Source organism: Alosa pseudoharengus, unplaced genomic scaffold, assembly GCF_046254945.1.
Source record: "Alosa pseudoharengus isolate Yale_2024_CS ecotype anadromous, Long Island Sound unplaced genomic scaffold, YU_APseudo_1.1 YU_APseudo_1.1_scf_2, whole genome shotgun sequence".
NCBI lineage: Eukaryota > Metazoa > Chordata > Actinopteri > Clupeiformes > Clupeidae > Alosa > Alosa pseudoharengus.
Genome location: NW_027468663.1, coordinates 26,096,530 through 26,115,677, shown reverse-complemented (window position 1 = coordinate 26,115,677; position 19,148 = coordinate 26,096,530). Strand labels below are relative to the sequence as shown.

At 42.7% G+C, this 19,148-nt stretch overlaps 2 protein-coding genes across 3 annotated transcripts; both read left to right on the top strand.

Annotated features, from left to right (window-relative positions):
• Positions 1-1,954: 1,954 nt before the first annotated feature.
• Positions 1,955-6,506, top strand: pi15b (peptidase inhibitor 15b). The gene is made up of 6 exons (XM_076294318.1): positions 1,955-2,101; positions 2,274-2,581; positions 3,696-3,814; positions 4,703-4,835; positions 4,924-5,039; positions 5,142-6,506. The coding sequence occupies exons 2-6, from the start codon at positions 2,306-2,308 to the stop codon at positions 5,275-5,277; spliced, it is 780 nt and encodes a 259-aa protein (XP_076150433.1). The 5' UTR covers positions 1,955-2,101; positions 2,274-2,305; the 3' UTR covers positions 5,278-6,506.
• On the top strand, positions 5,142-18,697 carry crispld1b (cysteine-rich secretory protein LCCL domain containing 1b). Of its 2 annotated transcripts, none has more exons than XM_076294317.1 (15): positions 5,142-5,242; positions 10,994-11,282; positions 13,468-13,586; positions 14,016-14,148; positions 14,366-14,481; positions 14,637-14,737; positions 14,918-15,079; positions 15,854-15,914; positions 16,066-16,132; positions 16,614-16,744; positions 16,961-17,004; positions 17,165-17,237; positions 17,600-17,669; positions 17,792-17,925; positions 18,171-18,697. In XM_076294317.1, exons 2-15 carry the CDS (start codon positions 11,025-11,027, stop codon positions 18,220-18,222), a joined length of 1,521 nt encoding a protein of 506 aa, XP_076150432.1. In that variant the 5' UTR covers positions 5,142-5,242; positions 10,994-11,024; the 3' UTR covers positions 18,223-18,697. The 2 variants fall into 2 exon arrangements, with proteins under 2 accessions (XP_076150432.1, XP_076150431.1); XM_076294316.1 differs by lacking the exon at positions 5,142-5,242 and adding an exon at positions 9,923-10,137.
• Positions 18,698-19,148: the final 451 nt, after the last annotated feature.

Below are 19,148 nucleotides of genomic sequence, written 5' to 3'. Positions count from 1 at the left end.
TTATTCAGTTTTACAACTTTACAATCTCAGATATACTTGAGCAAAAAGTATTGTATGTTTTGACCAGTGCATCGTCTTAGGCTTCCATGTGAAAAAAGATTCTCACTTCCAGTAAGTTCACAGATGACTAAGGGATCTGTCAAAATGACTCCATTTCCCTAAGACCTTTGTAATTGTAATAGTGGAGTAAGTAACTTGGCCTTGTCTGAAGGACTGCATCTTGTGTGGCGTGTGTGCCCAACGGTTCTTTTTCTTTTTAGCCATTTAAAATGGATATCCAGGCTTTGTATATACTTCAGTCAACTGTGGCATTTTCACCATTGCAAAGGCTTCATATTTCAGACATAATAAACATTGAATCTATAAATATATAAATAAACAATGGGTAAAAATAAAAGCATTTCATTGAAGTGATTATAGGTTGGTCCTTTGGCTGTTTTACAGGGATTGGGAGTGTAGGCTAAGGCTATTTACTTCCTAGCTGAGGAGAGCAGTGAAAGGACTGTGTGCAATGCTGTGACTGTGCCCTGCCAATTTGTAAGGACATCACTGGGTGGAGTGCACTACTGCTAAAGCTAGCAAAGAGTGGCCCTGGGCCCTGAATCAGGATCAATTAAAGATGAAAACATATGGGCCTTGTATTAAAGGTTTTGTATGCAGAAACAATACATTCATTGCACACTCGTAAAAAAACTAAAATCCAAGCAGATGTAAGGTGATCTTTGGCACTTCGAGTGGCTCTTGATCCATAACGCCCATTGTCATTACCCCCCCCCCCACACACACACACACACACACACACACACTGTTAAATTAATTTCCTTGCAGGGGAGTAAGAGTAAGATCCAGTGGAGAGGAGGAATACAAGTAATTGAAGTTCACAGGGTATAAATCAAATAACTGTTTTATGCGATGGGGCTCTTGGGCTTCACTTTATAATTTCCTTACCTTTTCCTAAGCATCAGAATGTGAATAGCATCATATTTCCAATAACATTTCTTATCCAGCGAGGTCATTAGGTTTCAAATTATTCATTATGCTCTGTAATTACTAAATAATTGAAATTACTCTGTGTAAATATCCGTGTTATTTCTTAAGCCAACTGACTTAATTGACTCTACTGCAGTTTAGGAAATATAAGTGTCAGACTCAACAAAAATGTCTTTCTGAGCACAGTGTCACAAATACAGCCTATTACCAGTGGAAGATACGTTTATGTGTGGTTTTCCTTGCGGTTATGCACGTGCATCCAAATATCTGACTGGCGCAATGATATACTAACCTACCTTAAACTCCCTTCTCATTAGAAAAATGGTGGGTCTAGATAAAACTCGTGCAGTTTGCAGCCAACCGACTTTCAAAGTCTGAAATCATCCAGGGGCTCATCATTTACAAAAACATTGGCACAGTCTCTGCTCACAGAATGGGAGAGGGCAGTATTCCGTGTCACGTTGCTGCCATCACTCCACCTGCCAAAGAAAATGACGGGGCTGTTGAAGGCACCTTTTTGCAGTTTTGCAATATTTAGCCATACAAAGGTCTTGAAAAAAATCATCTTGCACAAGTGTAATCTTTTCAGTGCAATAAATGACAGCAAAAATAAACCAGAAGAAAATACTTCTCCCGGCAACGGTGCCTCTCTATCCCTGCTAAACAAACACCAACCAGGTACAATATGAAATATGAGTCAATTTGGCTCAACTTCAGCCTTCCCTCCTCAGCATTACTCAAGGCAGCTCTGAATCACAGTCTCTTACATCTTTGACAAAATGGTAAAAGGCAGTTGTGTACCATCTCTTATTTCTTTAAATAAATCAAGAGATCTCAAAAGAACACTTGAGTATTAATATTAATTTATTATCTGAAGGGTGCTGAGCCATAGAGCACGTGGGCGATGGTTCCTTTCGTCATGTTTCAGGTGGCAGGGAGGGGCCGTCTGCACCTTCCCACAGCAAGCGTTTCCAGGGTCGTAAGTCAGAATATAAACCGGACGACATGCAATGCAATGATTACAAGACGGATACAAGTGGAACTAAATACTACCCAGTCCTGTAAAATGGCATTGTTTTAAATCGTAATCGTGCCACAAACTCTTTGTTGGGTAAGCAATCGTTCACAACTCTGGAGTGCATCTCTCTAGGCATACGCTGAGTTGAGTGTTGTCGTCGTACTGTGTGAACATCTGAATATTATCTCCCAGCAAGTTTAACTCAGGCGATATTCAGTGGGGACAGGTTCACGCAGCCTCTCCTTGTATGCTTTTTTGATTTCAGACCCCGCGTTGCCAAGTGAAGTGTTCGACAGGATGGACAAAATGAAGAATCCCCGCTTTTCCAACTATGTCGTTTTGTTCTTCATCGCCAGTGGGGCAGGTGCTGTGGTTGTGAACTCGACCACGTCGTCCACAGATAAATCGAACATCACTTTGCTAAAGGAATCTTCTCGGGACCAATTATCAGCGTTTGCACCAAAGTCAAGACGAAAGCGCTATATATCTCATAACGACATGATTTCCATTTTAGACTACCACAACAAAGTTAGAGCGAATGTCTTTCCACCTGCAGCCAACATGGAATACATGGTAAGTTTTCTCTTCAACGAATCCTGCCAACCAACCAAACATTTACTTGAGCCAAATAGCCTTTTGAGTTTCAAATGACATGTTTATTACCTCTGTCGAAAATGTATGATTTCGGTTCTCAATATCCTTGACATGTTTTAAATTAATCAATAGCGGAGTCATGGTGCTTCTTGGCGCAGCCTGGTAGAGCTTTCCTTTGATGGAGCTGATAAGGTCATTGTGGTTAGCCTATTTCTTGCGTCGCTTTTTCGTCAACCTTGCCTGGTTTGACCGGGAAGAGATGTTAAATAGTCAAGATAAGGATAGTCGACATCGACCACTGAATGTTGACATAATGTATCATGGGTCACCTTAACGCACGTTTCTCACTGCAGAGTGGACTGAAACAACAGCTTTTACACAACGCACTGTAGGCTATTTCAACTATGCATATGTATGGACAAGAATGGACAGACTTTGTGCAGCAAAACAATTGAGATAGATAAATACCCTGTGGCGAGGAACAGTGGCCAAAGTATACCCTGAACGCTGTAGGCTACTCAAGCACTATCTAAAAAATGTGTAGGCTACACCCATCGCTTTATTAAATTGATCTCATCCGGCCTTATACTCACACTAAGAAGCGTGTTTATATAATAAACATTACCTACTTCTAATAATAAACCTCCACTGAATTCTGAGTTGGGATCACACGCGTCACAGCTATCCTTTTAGAACTTTTTTTTGTATTATTTGAGAAACGTGAATAATTCCTCTGTCGGATGTCGAGTTTATGCATGGAAGCTTGAAGATTGCCTTGAACTGTTGTTGGATAGAGTGAGATTAAGGCTGCTGCAGCATCTCACCCCCCCCCTTTACACTACAGTTATTTCGCACACAAGTGTAAAGCCGTTATTGTGAGGATGCAGTTCCGCTACCTGCTCCTGTGTTGCACTGTGGCATTGTTGCCTAAGGAGGGCAGTAGTGACAAACCCTGCTCATGGTGACTGATTGACTGTACAAGGGGAATGTCCTCTCCTCTGAGAGGCAAAGTAAATGTCGGGGTTATGTCTTTCCTTGCTGAGAAAAAGTATGCATTATGTCATGCACGCTGACACGTCTTTGTTTTGTCCAGCTTTGGGATGATGGTCTAGCCAGATCTGCTGAGGCCTGGGCTGCCACCTGTATCTGGGACCATGGACCACAGTACCTCCTGAGATACCTGGGTCAGAATCTCTCTGTCAGAACTGGCAAGTAAGTGGTAAAGACTTGAGTAGGAGCATGTAGTGCACACAGAATATATCTCTCTCTCTCTCTTTAAAGCAACACCAAAGAGTTTTTTGTACCTTAAAATAATGTTTCCAAAATCGTTTCAGTGGTTCATCAACTCGTAACAGGGTGAACGGCACTTTTTGCATTCGCTTCGCGGCCCTCTATCGGCTATTACCGCACTATGTAAGTTTGCTGCATCGGGTAGCGGATCTGTAGTTCGATGGAATGAGACATGAGAAACTACAAATTTCACTTGCATCTGATGTCGCAATACATCGTACTTTCATAAAATCATGCAACTTATTCTACCTTGTCTGTGGACATTGTTATTTGCAAAGCCGGTGCTGGATAAATAAATAGTGCGTGCGACAGATGAAAAGTTCTTTGGTGTTGCTTTAATACATTTTCAGATTTTATCTACTACTCAATTTCCTCTCAAACAGAACAAATGTTGATGTCTGTTGTCTGATTTCATTGACTCCTGATAAGCATCTGGTTTAATTAAAGGAGAATTCTGGCGATTTTTCGCATAGATCTGTTTCTTGAGGTTACAGAGTACTGTATGAAAAAAACGAAAACAATCTGTTCTACCTAGCTTGAGTTGCTGCAGCCAACAGCTAGAGCTTCCAGGCAGCTACAGTGCTACACTCTGGGGACATGAACATGGGGGCTCATGACCATGCCCACAGAGTGTAGCAGTTTTTTACGTACCAACAGTATTTGGTGACCTCGAGGGCTCTATGTGAAAAATCGTCGGAATTCTCCTTTAACTCTCTATGCTTTGCAAAACTCTTGCACAGTTATCCATCCGTATGAAAATCTCTTTGGGGGTGTTCCATAATGTAATCCATGTATTTATATTGTCATCAGCTACAGGTCTATCCTCCAGCTTGTTAAACCTTGGTATGATGAGGTGAATGACTACGTCTTTCCCTACCCCCGGGACTGCAACCCCAGGTGTCCTTTGCGATGCTATGGGCCTATGTGCACTCATTACACACAGGTATGTGAACTTCTGTGATTTCAAAATGCACAGACCAAATCACCTCAACCAAGTTCTACACTGACTGCTGTCTGTTCATACTTCAAAGATGGTGTGGGCCACATCGAACAGAGTTGGCTGTGCTATTCAAACTTGTTATAACATGCTGGTATGGGGTGCCGTATGGAGACAAGCAACGTACCTGGTCTGCAATTATTCACCAAAGTAAGCTCTCTCTGATTATGTTCATGGCATTTAACAAATCAAATTATATTTAAATAAAAACACACACACCAGGCTGCCACTAACTGATGCTTTACCCTCCAGGGGGAATTGGATTGGTGAGGCTCCATACAGGGTGGGGGTGCCCTGCTCAGCGTGTCCTCCCAGCTATGGAGGAGCGTGCAGCAACAACCAGTGCTACCCAGGTGTGAACTCAAACTACCTTTATTGGTTCAAGTAAACGGAAAAGGAAATGTTAAAATATTATTTAAGTGCTGCCCATGAGCATCAACGCATTGATGCTGCCTTGCTCAACGCATTGATCTTGCTTCTCCACTGTCAATACACTTAGGATTTCAGTTCAAAATCTGTTTAATATTGTTTACATTATGTCAGTTTTTCAAAGGTGCTAATATGTTACGTATACGTAAAAGGCACTCATTCATTACATTACTGTGTTTTGACCATTCTAGCAATACACGACTCAAGGTCAGGTTGATGTCATTGTCCTTGTTGTCTGGAGTAGCTTACATTACATTCAAACTGTGATACTCATGTATATCATTTCAGGGTGTTCTGACGGTGCTCAAATATTACATACACCAAATCACTGATAGTTGCTCAGAATGGCAAAATATTCAAAGGGGAGTTTGACATTTGCTCCAAAATCTGTGATGGAGCATGTGCGGTATCCCCATGATATCTCTGGCTTGATCAATGGCATACTTTAGTAAAATATGAGGGCTGTGTGTATGTTGGCTGCCTAGTACCTCTGTCATGCTGTGTAGATCCGGGAAGGGAAGAATTTGGAAATGAGTTAGAAATAGGACCAAGTGGAGTGTTATGTCACATGTAAAGGGGTGTAAAACTGATTATTGGATAGCTACTTTTCTTCTTCAATTATGCACATTGTATAGCACATATTGTTATTGCAGATTTTTTGTGGTTTTATTGTTTTTCAGAAATACCAAAACATTTTATTATAAGCTGATTGTCAGCTATAAGCTAATGAAAGATCTTATAAGCTAATGAAAACATGATTGAATGTTACCTGTCCTAAAATTCAAAGGTGAAAACTCTACAAGCTTTCATAGCCTTCAACCAGCAAAACTGATCATGTTTATTGAACAGGGTAACATATTTCTTTGATTGGCTTACAATCTTTAACAAACCTCCCATCAATTGGGAGCAGATTACTATCTTTAAATATTTGAAGGCACTGGGCAAAAGTGTATAGAAAAATGGCATATCCTTGATATTGTATTCAAATTAACTCATTAAATTATGAAAGATACCCATGTAATGACACATTACATGCACTGACAGACATTCTACTGCATACTGTGTACCAAGGCTAATAACAGATTATATTTATATTTTGTGATGTAACTTTGCTAGTTGTGTAAGCATCAACCTCTACATAATGCCATTGTGTAGAATGAAGTTGAATAAAGGGACTCATTACTTGTATTTTGAGGTTGTTGTCATCAATATGAGATGTCTTGGTTTCTCTCTCCAGTTCCACAGCATAATTTTTAAATAATTGTATACTTACATGGAAGGAAAACGTCCTTGTTACATTGACATTGTTTATCAAATCCAGTCATCAGAGTGCATGGCCTGTGGTGTTTTGTCCGCACCACGAGAGCAAATACTGTGTCAAGTTGCAGGAGTGCATGCCTGATGACATGCGTTTAGGTTTAGGAGACAGAAGGGATGAATTTACACTTAATCTACAGAAGAGCCCCACTCATTCAAAATGTCTGTTATAATCAGAAGGCCCCCTCTTCACTTGGTTGTTACATTCGACAAACTGTCAGCGTGCATTTGCTCACACTTGATCTGCCAACTATTCCTGGCTCACTCCTCCTCAAAGTATATTACACAGCCAGTGATGGTGCGCACAGCGGAAGTGTGAGTCTGTGTTTCCACTCTAGCAGTTGAGCTTTTCCTGGAAACATCTTCATGGTCACACCCTTCACTTGCCCTTCCCTTTACCCTCATCCTCTCCCTTCACCCTTTCATCCTTTCATCCTCTCCCTTCACCCTCTCATCCTCTCATTCTTTCCCTTCACCCTCTCATCCTTTCATCCTCTCCCTTCACTCTCATCCTTTCCCTTCACCCTCATACTTTCATCCTCTCATCCTCCCATCACCCTCTCATCCTTTCATCCTCTCCCTTTACCCTCATCCTCTCCCTTCACATTCTCATCTTTTCACCCTCTCATCCTCTCCCTTCACACTCGCATCTTTTCACCCCCTCATCCTTTCATCCTCTCCCTTCACCCTCTCATCCTGTCATTCTTTCCCTTCACCCTCTCATCCTTTCATCCTCTCCCTTCACCCTCTCATCCTCTCATTGTTTCCCTTCACCCTCTCATCCTTTCATCCTCTCCCTTCACCCTCATCCTTTCCCTTCACCCTCATCCTTTCATCCTCTCATCCTCCCATCACCCTCTTATCCTTTCATCCTCTCCCTTCACCCTCTCATTCTTTCCCTTCACCCTCTCATCCTTTAATCCTCTCCCTTCACCCTCATCCTTTCCCTTCATCCTCTCATCCTCCCATCACCCTCTTATCCTTTCATCCTCTCCCTTTACCCTCTCATCCTCTCCCTTTACCCTCTAATCCTCCCCTGTCCATCCCTCCCCCTACAAATGCCTTTTCTTCACTTGTTGTTTACCCAGGACAATTAAAGGCGCTCTAAGCAATGCTGGGTAACGTCACTCCTGTTGATGTTCAGAAAGCTAGCTCGCTACTCCCCCCTCCCCCCCTCCCTCCCGTGCAATTGAAACTCTCCTAAACGCGCATCTCGTCAGTGATTTGCTGGAACAGTTTGTTATGTTTTTATGGGCAAGGTTTGCCCAAATTGTTTTGTGGCCGTTTTTGGAGCCTGGGTTGTCAACAGAGATTGCATTTTTTACAGTGTATTCAGGACACAAGCAGCTAGCAGATGGTGAGGTGATGTTTGCTGTAAGTGACAAAAAATGTTTTAGCCTAAAAAAACGTATGACATCACTTAGAGCACATTTAATGATGTTATACCACAGCCAGTATTCCCCGCCAAAGGCTTCAAAGTGAGATGGTAAAGATCTTGGGATAATGTGTTCTGTACTTCAGGGTGCTCCTCGTAGTGGACCCTGAGAGGGTTAGCCAGGAGTATGTTTGTTCTGGCTGACACAAGTCCTCTTATTGTTGTAGTTCTGTGGACAACCAGTCTTGGCAAAACATCTAAAGCAACTTGATCTGAGAAAACAAACTCTGATGAATAAACATATATATTAGCTTGGAAATCCCAGCAAAATGTTGGTCAAATATTTGCAGGAATAATGAAAGGCTATAGCTAAAATTACAGTAACAATAGGATATGGGGTAGGCTACCATTTTACTATGAACAAGATAGATAGGTAGACAGATAGACTGTTTGATGGCTTAAAACTATTGACACAGCCCTCTAGTGTGACTGTTCTATCTTTTAAAGCAAACCTCAAATATGAGCCTGCTCTGTCAAGAGGTGAATCAAGTTTTTTTTTCTATTAAAGAAAACATTAAATACATAAAGACATTTTGCACAGACACGAGAGGACGTTAGTCCTCACAGGCCAGGGAGGATCTTAAAATCATTGGATTAGTTAAAATTGTGTAATTTTGTTATTTGACGTTTTGTATAATATCTGTTATGAGGCAAAATGAACACTAGGGGGCGAGCCTACAACACTGCTTTGTCTACAAGCCCTGACATTACTTGGGCATCCTGTACTTGAGATTAATGCAACACATCCTTTTCAGCTGAAACCTTACAAGAAACTTTTTTTTTTTTTGGGGGGGGGGGGCACAAGCAAACTTTGTTTCTGGGTTATCTGTTGAGGTCTTGAGATATCTGACAACTTGATTAAACCTCCATCCCCATAATACATGTACTAATACACAAATTAAACTGACTATTTATAATAACTGATGTATTTTCTTCATCACTATAAACTGTATCTGCCATTGTAGATCTGTGAACTGCTTCCCTGTTAAACCAGTATTGAACTTGGTCCCTTATGTTTCTCTGACACATCTAATATCCTCTGTGCACATTGTACTGCTATGATGCAGCGGGTCATCATTATATATCCTTTAACTTCACCAAGAGATAGTCTAGGCCCAATGGCTGACTGCCACAAAAGATGTAGGAATAATACTTCCTTTTAAAGGCAGTATAGTTGATTTTTGGTCATTTCATACTCTATTGCCCGACACATATTTTTCTTATGTTTTTACAAGGTGTTCAATGTTTTAAGATGGCCATATGTGGTAGTACAAAAAGTACAGCACTGATTCCTGATCGCATAAGTTATACTGAAGTCATCTCTAAATGTTGAGCTAACCTGCTTTAAACAACCAGTTCCCTCATTTCCGGTTTAACTTTGATACAGCAGCTTGTCATCACCCAATCATCATTGCAGGAGAAAAGCAGGATTTGCCAACACACTCATTATGAATTGCAATTAGTGTAATCTATCAATTTCTAAATAAGTAGCATGTGGCAGCCAATACCATGCATTATATCATGTGGATAGACCAGCCTACACACTTGTTACATCACTGCAATGATCTATTTTATGAGGAAAACATTGCATTCACCCAACCTAACAACCTACATCGCTGATGTAAGGAAAATATGACTTAACCAAAAGAAACTTGGCATTCATTATATCGCTTAACTAAAGCCAAGTCTGAACGTGTGGGCTGCACGTTGGTTGCACCAAAATTCATCTTGGACAGCACTCTCAAAGACCTTAGGGAGAGGAGTGGTTATAAACGTCACGCTCTGTTGAACGTACATTTTTGGATATAAGCGCGGTGGGCGCCCAAACCTAGGCTACTTGAGAATGGTCGAAATCGGTGAGACATCGGTAACAAGCGTAAAATAGTTTTTTTGTGTCATCAGTCCATCTGAAACGCATTGACTTGGACACTCATCGACTCCATCAGTCCCTGCATCCTGTCTTCATGCTATCATCCTTTTAACCAAGGCGACTTAGAATGTGGAATATGCAAATCTGAAGCATTTATATTTGCCATAACGTAGAGGAACCGCACACATCGTCAAAAGGTAATTTCACCTTAACCGTTGTACGCCGATCTTTTTTTGTTTCATCTAGTCTTTACTCCTGGTTGATGGACTCTGCATCATCTGATGCTTCCGGCATTCTCGTGACAACCGAGTGTGTTAACGCTTTGCAATGATATTGTTATTGCCTGGACCATATATGGCGTGGCATAATGAAGTTAACTGTTCTAGGTAGCTATTCTGGGTAGCTGTAGAATAACACATAGGCTAATGACACTTCAACATGTGTTTAAAAGCAGCCTACCCCCCCCCCCCCCTCCCCAATAGGTGTCAAGTTATGAAATATTGCGTGTGCATGACAGATATTGCACGACAAAATCATCCTGAAGTTTGTTCCTTGTTGGAAATTGGCCTACTTTTCAACGTAGTGATGAAAAATGTGCAGCTGCTCAAATGACCATATTCAGCTTGCACAGACTTGTTCAATGAACGCCATCAAGGTGGAAAATTATTATGGCTCATCAGCAGAAAATTGTCAAATTAATAAATAAATAGTTGTATAGGCTACCACATATCTAAACTATCAAGCCTACACATTGTACCTCTGGGTCATGCATCTGTTTGTTTAAAACCTCTCTGAAATGTAAATAATTTACTCTTAATATAATTCTTTCTTTCTTTCTTTCTTTCTTTCTTTCTTTCAAGAGAGTGGGTTGAATCAAATATATAATAGCTTTAAAATGAATGTGTAGAGTAATGCTCATAAGTTTCATGTCAACTTTCATTTGCTTAACTGCAGGTACACTTTGTCCTGTCAGACACTGATCTAACCCTGCTACCCTTACTGATGTGTTTCCCTGCTCCCTCACATGTTAACCGAAGCCTTTGAACCTTTAAGGAGGGTGCCTCAGTCGTGGAGTCTTTCAGCCATGAGACTCGGTGTGCAGGATCTGCTGAGAGGTGTAGTGTTGCTGCTGATTGTCCAAACAGTGGTTTCCATGGTGATCCCAAATGCCACACAATTGGAAGACTTGCTAGAAAAGTACCTGGACATGAATGAGAGTTCATGGAAGCCCAACGCAAGGGGAAAGAGAGCCATTTCACAGAGTGATATGCAGCTCATCCTTGACCTTCACAACAAGCTGAGGGGCCAGGTTTACCCTCCTGCATCGAATATGGAGTATATGGTAAGTATACACTCATATCACTGCAGTTGTTCAACACACACACATTTGTTTGCTTTATACAAGACAGGGTAATTATTTTTGTCCTTGGGTTAAATAAAATCCAGTGTCACAGGATTGAACTATTTTAAGGTTTTCTTGTGCAAACTGACAGCAGTCACTCCAGTGCTTGAGATATCGTCCATGAAAAGTGTTTATGCTATGATTTGTAGAGTGTATACTGCACAAATGGATTTGTAAACACCCAACTACAGACAGGTCTGTGGTCTAGTGCAAACAACTTAGTTCATCAGCCAAACCAGAAGGACCTCCCTCAGTCTCCCCCACTGGCCACAAACCCAGGCTCACTCTGTGCATGGCAGGCAGCCAGTACTCCCTTCTTGTGGTAGTGAACAGCCTTTAGTTTAGCCAAATAAATGACTTAACTTATCAGAGATCTTCAAGGCCAATTTCACCTTACAGCCCCACTGCTGCTGCCAGCATTGGAATCTACCATTAAAGGTTGTTCGAAATTAAAAGTTGAGCGTCAGCATTTGCACAATGCAAAAGCAGAGTCTCACAAGCTGTTTCTCTCTGGGCCTGTCCTAAGTGCAAAAAGTTGCTGACCGTGTAGCCCAAGTCAGTGCATTTCCATTTATAATATCTTCTTGCCAGTGCAATCATTGTTGTGAGTGTACAGCAAACGAAGGAAACCATTAGTCTGCCACAGGACCATGCTGTGACTTTACAGGGTTTACAAGAGTTAACAGCAGTTTCAGAAAGCCAACAGATGAAATGTGTGAATGTCATTGCCTGCTCCTCGTGCTCTATGCAGAGCCTCCCCGTTTGGGCCATAGGATACTGTAAAAATCATTTATGTGTAATATTTCAGACTTCAAACAACCACATCCTCCATGGAGGCGAAACAGTGGCTGCCTTTGTGTGCACGAGCTTGCTAAGGGACAGTTACCACCTCCATTCACAGTCACTCTCTCCTCTGCCTAAGTTCTGGGGGTAATTACTAGGGGCAGGAAGCCGGGAGGTCACAGAGGATTCATATCTCCCCTGGAATGTGCCCAGATGGTTGGCATAACCGCAAATGAGGTGTTAAAGCAAATAAACAACTACCAGGTGGAATTCTGAGGCCAGTTTTGTCCTCCCTGTGTAGCCGGGTGAGAGTGTGAGAGCGCCTGCTGGGTTCTGTGAGCTGAGCTTGTGGCGCTCCCCTGAAAGATTGACTGTTAGCTGCCACGGAGTAGACAGAAGTAGGCCACCTTTATTCTGAGTCATGTATTAATGTCAGCAAATCAAAACCAGCAGAGTTGGGGTTTAGAGAGTTCTTTTTTTCCCAGGCTCTACTCACAGGTGCCACTCAAAAGTCCAATCCCAAATCCGTTCCCACAGTTCTTACATTTGTATTCTTCGCCATTCCCACTCCTCCTTATTTCATGTGAATTCGTGTGTGTCATGAGGTAAAAATGAACGTTGTGTATGTAAGTGGGTGAATGTGAGTCAGGTTATTTAAGAGTGGAAGTATCATTTTGCGCCCTTGAGTCAGCACTGAGGCTCTGACAGACAGCAGGAAGCAGTGGGCTGCCTGCACTAACATGTGGAAGGAGTTCTCTGTGGCCAGCCACCTTTACATTTGTGTTTTCCAATGACGCCTGATCCCTGTCTGAAACACGCCAAACTCGGCAAAGCAGCGCTGCTACATACTGCTACTTTTCTTTTATCACTCAGCTATTATACAACTGTTTTGGGTAAAAGCAAAACAGCTGTATGTTGCCGTTTTTAAGGCATTCTTTGTTAGAAATAAGTCATCCGTAAATGAATAGCAGTGGTTATCCTGCAGTTTATGCAGTGCATAGCTCTTATCTGATTGCCCTGAATGACCTATAGCCATTAATTGACGCACAAAGGGTAAACGTTGTTTTTTGCATCAAAGAATTTGGGCACACTTAGCTAGAATTCCAACTGCAAGAGTATTATCTAACATTAGTTTACTAGCATTAGTAAGCCTTGACTGGAATTCACACATAATTTGGCACCGTTTTTAAGTCAATTAGACACTTTCCATGGGCTTTTGCCCTTCTACTCACACACACACACACACACACAATAACACACACACACACACACACAACCCTCTGGATCAGTGAGTGCACCAGTTCCAAGTCACAAGCTAAGATTGGGTCATTTTGTTGTAAAGGTTTGGGACACAGAGCTGGAGAGGAGTGCAGAGGACTGGGCGCATACGTGTCTGTGGGAACATGGACCGTCCCATCTACTGACCCAGATCGGCCAGAACCTAGGAGCCCACTGGGGAAGGTATGGGGCTCTGTGGGGGAAAGGTGGGGGGGGGGGGGTGAGGAATGGAGAGAGGTGGAGAGAGAGAAGGAGAGAAATGAGATGGGGCAGAGAGAGAGAAAGATGAGGGATGGAGAGAGAAAGAAAGACAAAAGAAAGAGAGACATTGGGGTAGGGGTAGAGAAAGCGAGGGAGGGAAGGAAAGAGAGAGACAGGGAGAAAGACAGAGAGATAAATGGGGAGAGAGAGAGCTTCATGATGTTTACACAAGGACAGAGACAGGGACATAGTGTACTGGGCCTGACAGGTTAAATGGACCCTCATACAGACTTGATTTGTAGAAATATCTAAATGCTGACACAGTACTTGAACGAGTACTTGAACTCTTCCATGACGAGCCATGCTGTGTGGATCAAACGTTTCTGTTCTATTGCACTAATGCCTCCACAGGGATAGACCTCCAACGTTCCATGTCCAGGCGTGGTATGACGAGGTCCGAGACTTCAGTTACCCCTATGCCCAGGACTGCAACCCGCACTGCCCATACCGCTGTTCAGGGCCTGTCTGCACCCATTACACTCAGGTAAGCGCTGAGCACAGGTGATGTCCACACGCAGTGCAAATGGACGCTTTAATGGGGCGATCCGTGGAACCACATTATATTTGGCTAGAGTGGGAGGACTGAGCCCAGGCTGTTTGTTTGCCTTTGGAAACCAAATATATGTGTGTTGACATCATCTGCCCCGAGTGCTCCATGGACTCCTCTACAAAGACTCTTTCACATTTTATTTATTTCGCAGCTGGTCTGGGCAACGAGCAGTCGAATCGGCTGCGCCATCAACGTGTGCTACAACATGAATGTATGGGGCATGATCTGGACCAAAGCCGTCTATCTGGTGTGCAACTACTCGCCACCGTAAGTCAACGTTCCTTCCTGCAACTCTGTCGGTCCATCTGGACAGTATTAACATACATGCTTGTAATTGAGTTGAATGTAATTGAATTATGTAACTGAATCTTGACTGCAGTTGATGCTACTCCAGGTGCCTTTATTTTCTTTGGCCTTCTCAGGGGTAACTGGTGGGGACACGCACCATACAAATATGGCAGCCCCTGCTCTGCCTGTCCATCCAGCTATGGAGGAGGCTGCAGAAACAACCTCTGTTACAAAGGTACCATGGAGATGTCTTTGGAGACATCAGTTCCGCTCACCTCACGTGTGTACCCGTGTGCTGATACCTGCCAACAAAATGGTGTTTTTTCTGCCTAGTGACAATAAAGAAGTACCTGGCTTACTTACAAAAGTTTTCCTCTGGCCACTGGTCAAAAAGCTGCTTTTTGTGTTGTTCCAGACGATGGCACGGACAGGCATTATGTGCCTGAGCCAGAAGAGACCAACTACATCGAGCCGGAAGCGCCGTTGGCTCAAGAGCCCCGCCCAAGAGCACAGTCCCCAAGCCCATCGCCCAATGAGAATGTGGAGAGGAATGAGGTCACCAGCACAGAACAGATGTGTAAGAAGGCTCTGCATGTTTCAATCCCTGTAATCTGGAGATGAAGATGATCCACTGCAACACACATTTACGTGTGTGTGTGTGTGTGTGTGTGTGTGTGTGTGTGTGTGTGTGTGTGTGATTGTGCTCTTTGGGGCAGCCGTGGCCTACTGGTTAGCGCTTTGGACTTGTAACCGGAGGGTTGGAACGGCTGAAGTGCCCTTGAGCAAGGCACCTAACTCCTCACTGCTCCCCGAGCGCCGCTGTTGTTGCAGGCAGCTCACTGCGCCGGGATTAGTGTGTGCTTCACCTCACTGTGTGTTCACTGTGTGCTGAGTGTGTTTCACTAGTTCACGGATTGGGATAAATGCAGAGACCAAATTTCCCTCACGGGATCAAAAGAATATATATACTTACTATACTTTGGTTGTTCCTGGTTCATGTTCAAGAGATTTAGGGTGAAGTGTATTTGACATGGCTGTCTTGTGTTTCTCTAAGCCCCACATGTGGGTTCAGCCATGGCTAGACTTAGCAGAAGAAAAGGGTTTCTTTCTCTCTAAGAGGCCCTGCCTGAAATCAAGGTCAGGCCTAACTGATGGCCTCCCCAATTATAGAGTGCACTCTTCAAAATGTTCGCCGTTTAAGTTTCATACTTACATGGATACTTACTCCGAACTACTTCTAAGTTGTGTTATGACAAGAGAGATTCCGTTAGACCACTAAGATGCCTGGCTGTGTCAATGCCTTCCCCACCCTAATCAAAAGAATGTTTACAACACTTCATCCATTATACAGCGCAGCAAGTCCAATGTGGCACAAAGCTGAGGGATCAGTGCAAAGGAACAACTTGTAATAGGTGAGGGCTATTTCACATTTGTCTGATTTACTGTAACATTAGTGGGGGTTTTTTTGTACACAGAAGTGTGTATTTGTTCACTGTATAGCAGTGTTATTTTTGCACAAGCGTGTGTATTCATACATTTAACATGTTCTGCTTGATGCCCCAGGTATGAGTGTCCACCTGGTTGTCTTTACACCAGTGGCAAGGTCATTGGGACAGGATATTATGACATGGTGAGTACAACCAAGACGTATACAGTTACTGATTGCTCACAGAGGCAATGAATTAGAGTTGGACAATTCGCCAAAATTGTATTGAATCCGACATTTAGAATGTCTCCTTGACTTAGTCTTGATTTTGTCAATTTATCAGTTCACCCTTTCCTCAGTGCATGACTTCATGAGCTGTCTCCTTCAAAAATTACAGTTTCAACTAACGTCAATCTGAGTTCACTCAGGCAAGCTGGTGGTGTATATGACATGTGAGCAAACTCTGACTCAGCAAGTCTCAACCCCTGCAGTTTAGACCTAAACAAATGCTGTGTCAGCTGTTTTATTTTATAACAGTACCTTGTCAGAGAACCAAAGGGCTAAATAGTTTAATCATTCACTAATCGTAAAAGGTTTGAAATAATAGTGATGTTGATTTGAGGTCATCCGTGTATCACCCTTTACATTGTACCAGCTGTGTTATTCATGTCTTCCCATTTGTCAGCAATCCAGTGTGTGTGGAGCTGCCCTGCATGCAGGGATCATAGATAATGATGGAGGCTGGCTGGATATCACCAGACAGGGCAGGAAGGAGCGCTTCTCAAAGTCCAATAAAAACGGAATTCAGACCCATGGGTGAGGCCTCGTGCCATCTTTTACACACACACACACACACACACACACACACACACACACACACACACACACACACACACAGACACACAGACACACACACACACACACACACACACACGCACACACACACACACACACACACACACACACACACACACATCTGTGTTGCTGTTATTGCCATTGCCCCACATGACATCTTAAATTTCACACCTTCAGGAAAAATCAGAGTGCCAATGCCTTCACCGTATCAAAAGTGCCAGGTGCGTGCTATTTATTATCTGCCTGGGAATTCTGGTGTGTTGAGCAGAGCCAGACTTCTGTGATCTAAGCATCTCTCTCTCTCTCTCTCTCTCTCTCTCTCTCTCTCTCTCTCTCTCTCTCTCTCTCTCTCTCTCTCTCTCTCTCTCTCTCTCCTTCTAGTGAAAGCAGTTTCATGTGAGACCACAGTGGCACAGTTTTGCCCATTCAAAAAGCCTGTTAGGCATTGCCCAAGGTAAATATTCATTATCCCCAGGAAGACAGTCAAAAGGGCCATGATTTTTAGACTAAAACGTTCAGAGATGACCTAGAGCTTGCACCAGAATGTGAGGAAATAACCACTTTGATGTAATGTCAAAAATGCCTATGCTCTGACTTGCTAAGATATTTACAAATGTTGGCATACCAACCAGCTAGCTTCAAGTCATACTGTCTCATACCACTTTGCACCTCAAGAGGCACTGTATCAAATACACACAATTCAAATTCTATACATGGCCCCTTTAATGCTATGCAGTCTGATGCTGTTAGAAATGCCTTATATGCCAAGTAAATGGATGGACATGTCAAATCATACTCAAATTCTACGTCATACAGGTTGTACTGCCCACGCAACTGCTTGCACAGCAGCTACACCAGGGTCGTAGGATCCCGCTATTATGCCGACGTAAGCTCTTACCCTTATGCACCCTTATCCACCCAGCAAACACCAAACTTCAAACTTGATTGTGTTAATGCAAGGCATATTATAGACACAAGACCTATAGATAGTCTCCCATACTGTTCCAGAAATCCAGCATATGCCGCGCTGCCATCCATGCTGGGGTGATCCAGAGTGAGTCAGGAGGCTACCTGGACGTCATGCCCGTGGACCGGAGGAGACAGTACAGCGGTTCCTACCAGAATGGGATCACTTCCGAGAGGTAGGCTGCAAAAAGGAAGCCTGAGAGATGCTTGGGAAACGAGGGGGCTCTGTTTTGTGGGCTATTAGGGGGTATTAACTGTTCAGCGAGCTGGGTATGACAAACGGCCTTTGGGTTTTAGGCCACCCTTGACGTTTTGGCCGGCGAGGGTCATGGCATGTGCAGCACAGTGCGTAATGTGTTTCTCTTTACCCACTAATATGGGCCATTCTTCTTCATCTTCTTCTTCCCCCTCTCTCTCTCAGCCTGAGGAATCCCACAGGAGGAAAAGCTTTCAGAGTGTTTGCGGTCATTTGAAGCCCTGCTCCAAGGACGTGCAATGAAATAGAGCACTTGGTTACAACCAGCCTGTAATTACGGTGTGTTTGGTTTTTCGGCTCACACTGAGCTGTGCTTGAGGCCAACGCTGTCACGACAGGTCTTCTCAGCGGAGGAAAAAGTGCTGGCCTTGGTCCTGTCAAGCATGTGAAATATGGGGTCTTAACCTGTATCAACAAGCTATTTTGTGTAACTGTACATTTGGTGTATATACAATTTTACTCTGTAAATATATTAATGCTTTATTTGTTGTCTCTCATCTTTTTTATGGATAAGGTAAGCAACAGGAAAAATCTGGTCATCTTAAGGCAAGCACATAAAGATCCTTATTATAATGATATGGAAATAGTCTTGAGCCTGCACAAACAAATCTTCATTTGGTATTCTCAGAGCTCAAGACAGTATGCAACACATGGTTATATATTTTTATATGTTTATTTTTTATAGGTACCTAAATGTCAAAATGCTGCTGGTGAATATGTTGTATTTCATAGTTACATTTTTTTCTATTTTAATTTTTGTTTGGAATTTGATACTGTAAGTACCTGGCAGGCCAGGAAATCATGAAATGTTCCAGAAAGGGGAAAAAAAATGAGAAAAGCTCCACAGGTTACTAGAAATGCATGTTGAGAGTGTTTAAGCATCCCTAAAATGTGCTATTTATTATTACAAACCAAAACCAATAAATAAACTGTATCAGTGGAACATACTGGGACTGATTACTGTATGTGTTCTGTATGCGGTCTTTTTGTTTTCACTTTAACCATGTTCCCATGGTGGATTTCAGACATGAGGCCCATGTAATTTATCTTTGACGACTTGCTTTTGGTTTAAGTTTTTAGTTTAGTTCAGTTTCTTACTTGGACTTCAGTATGTTTTTAGTTAGAAGTTTTCTAAAGATTGCT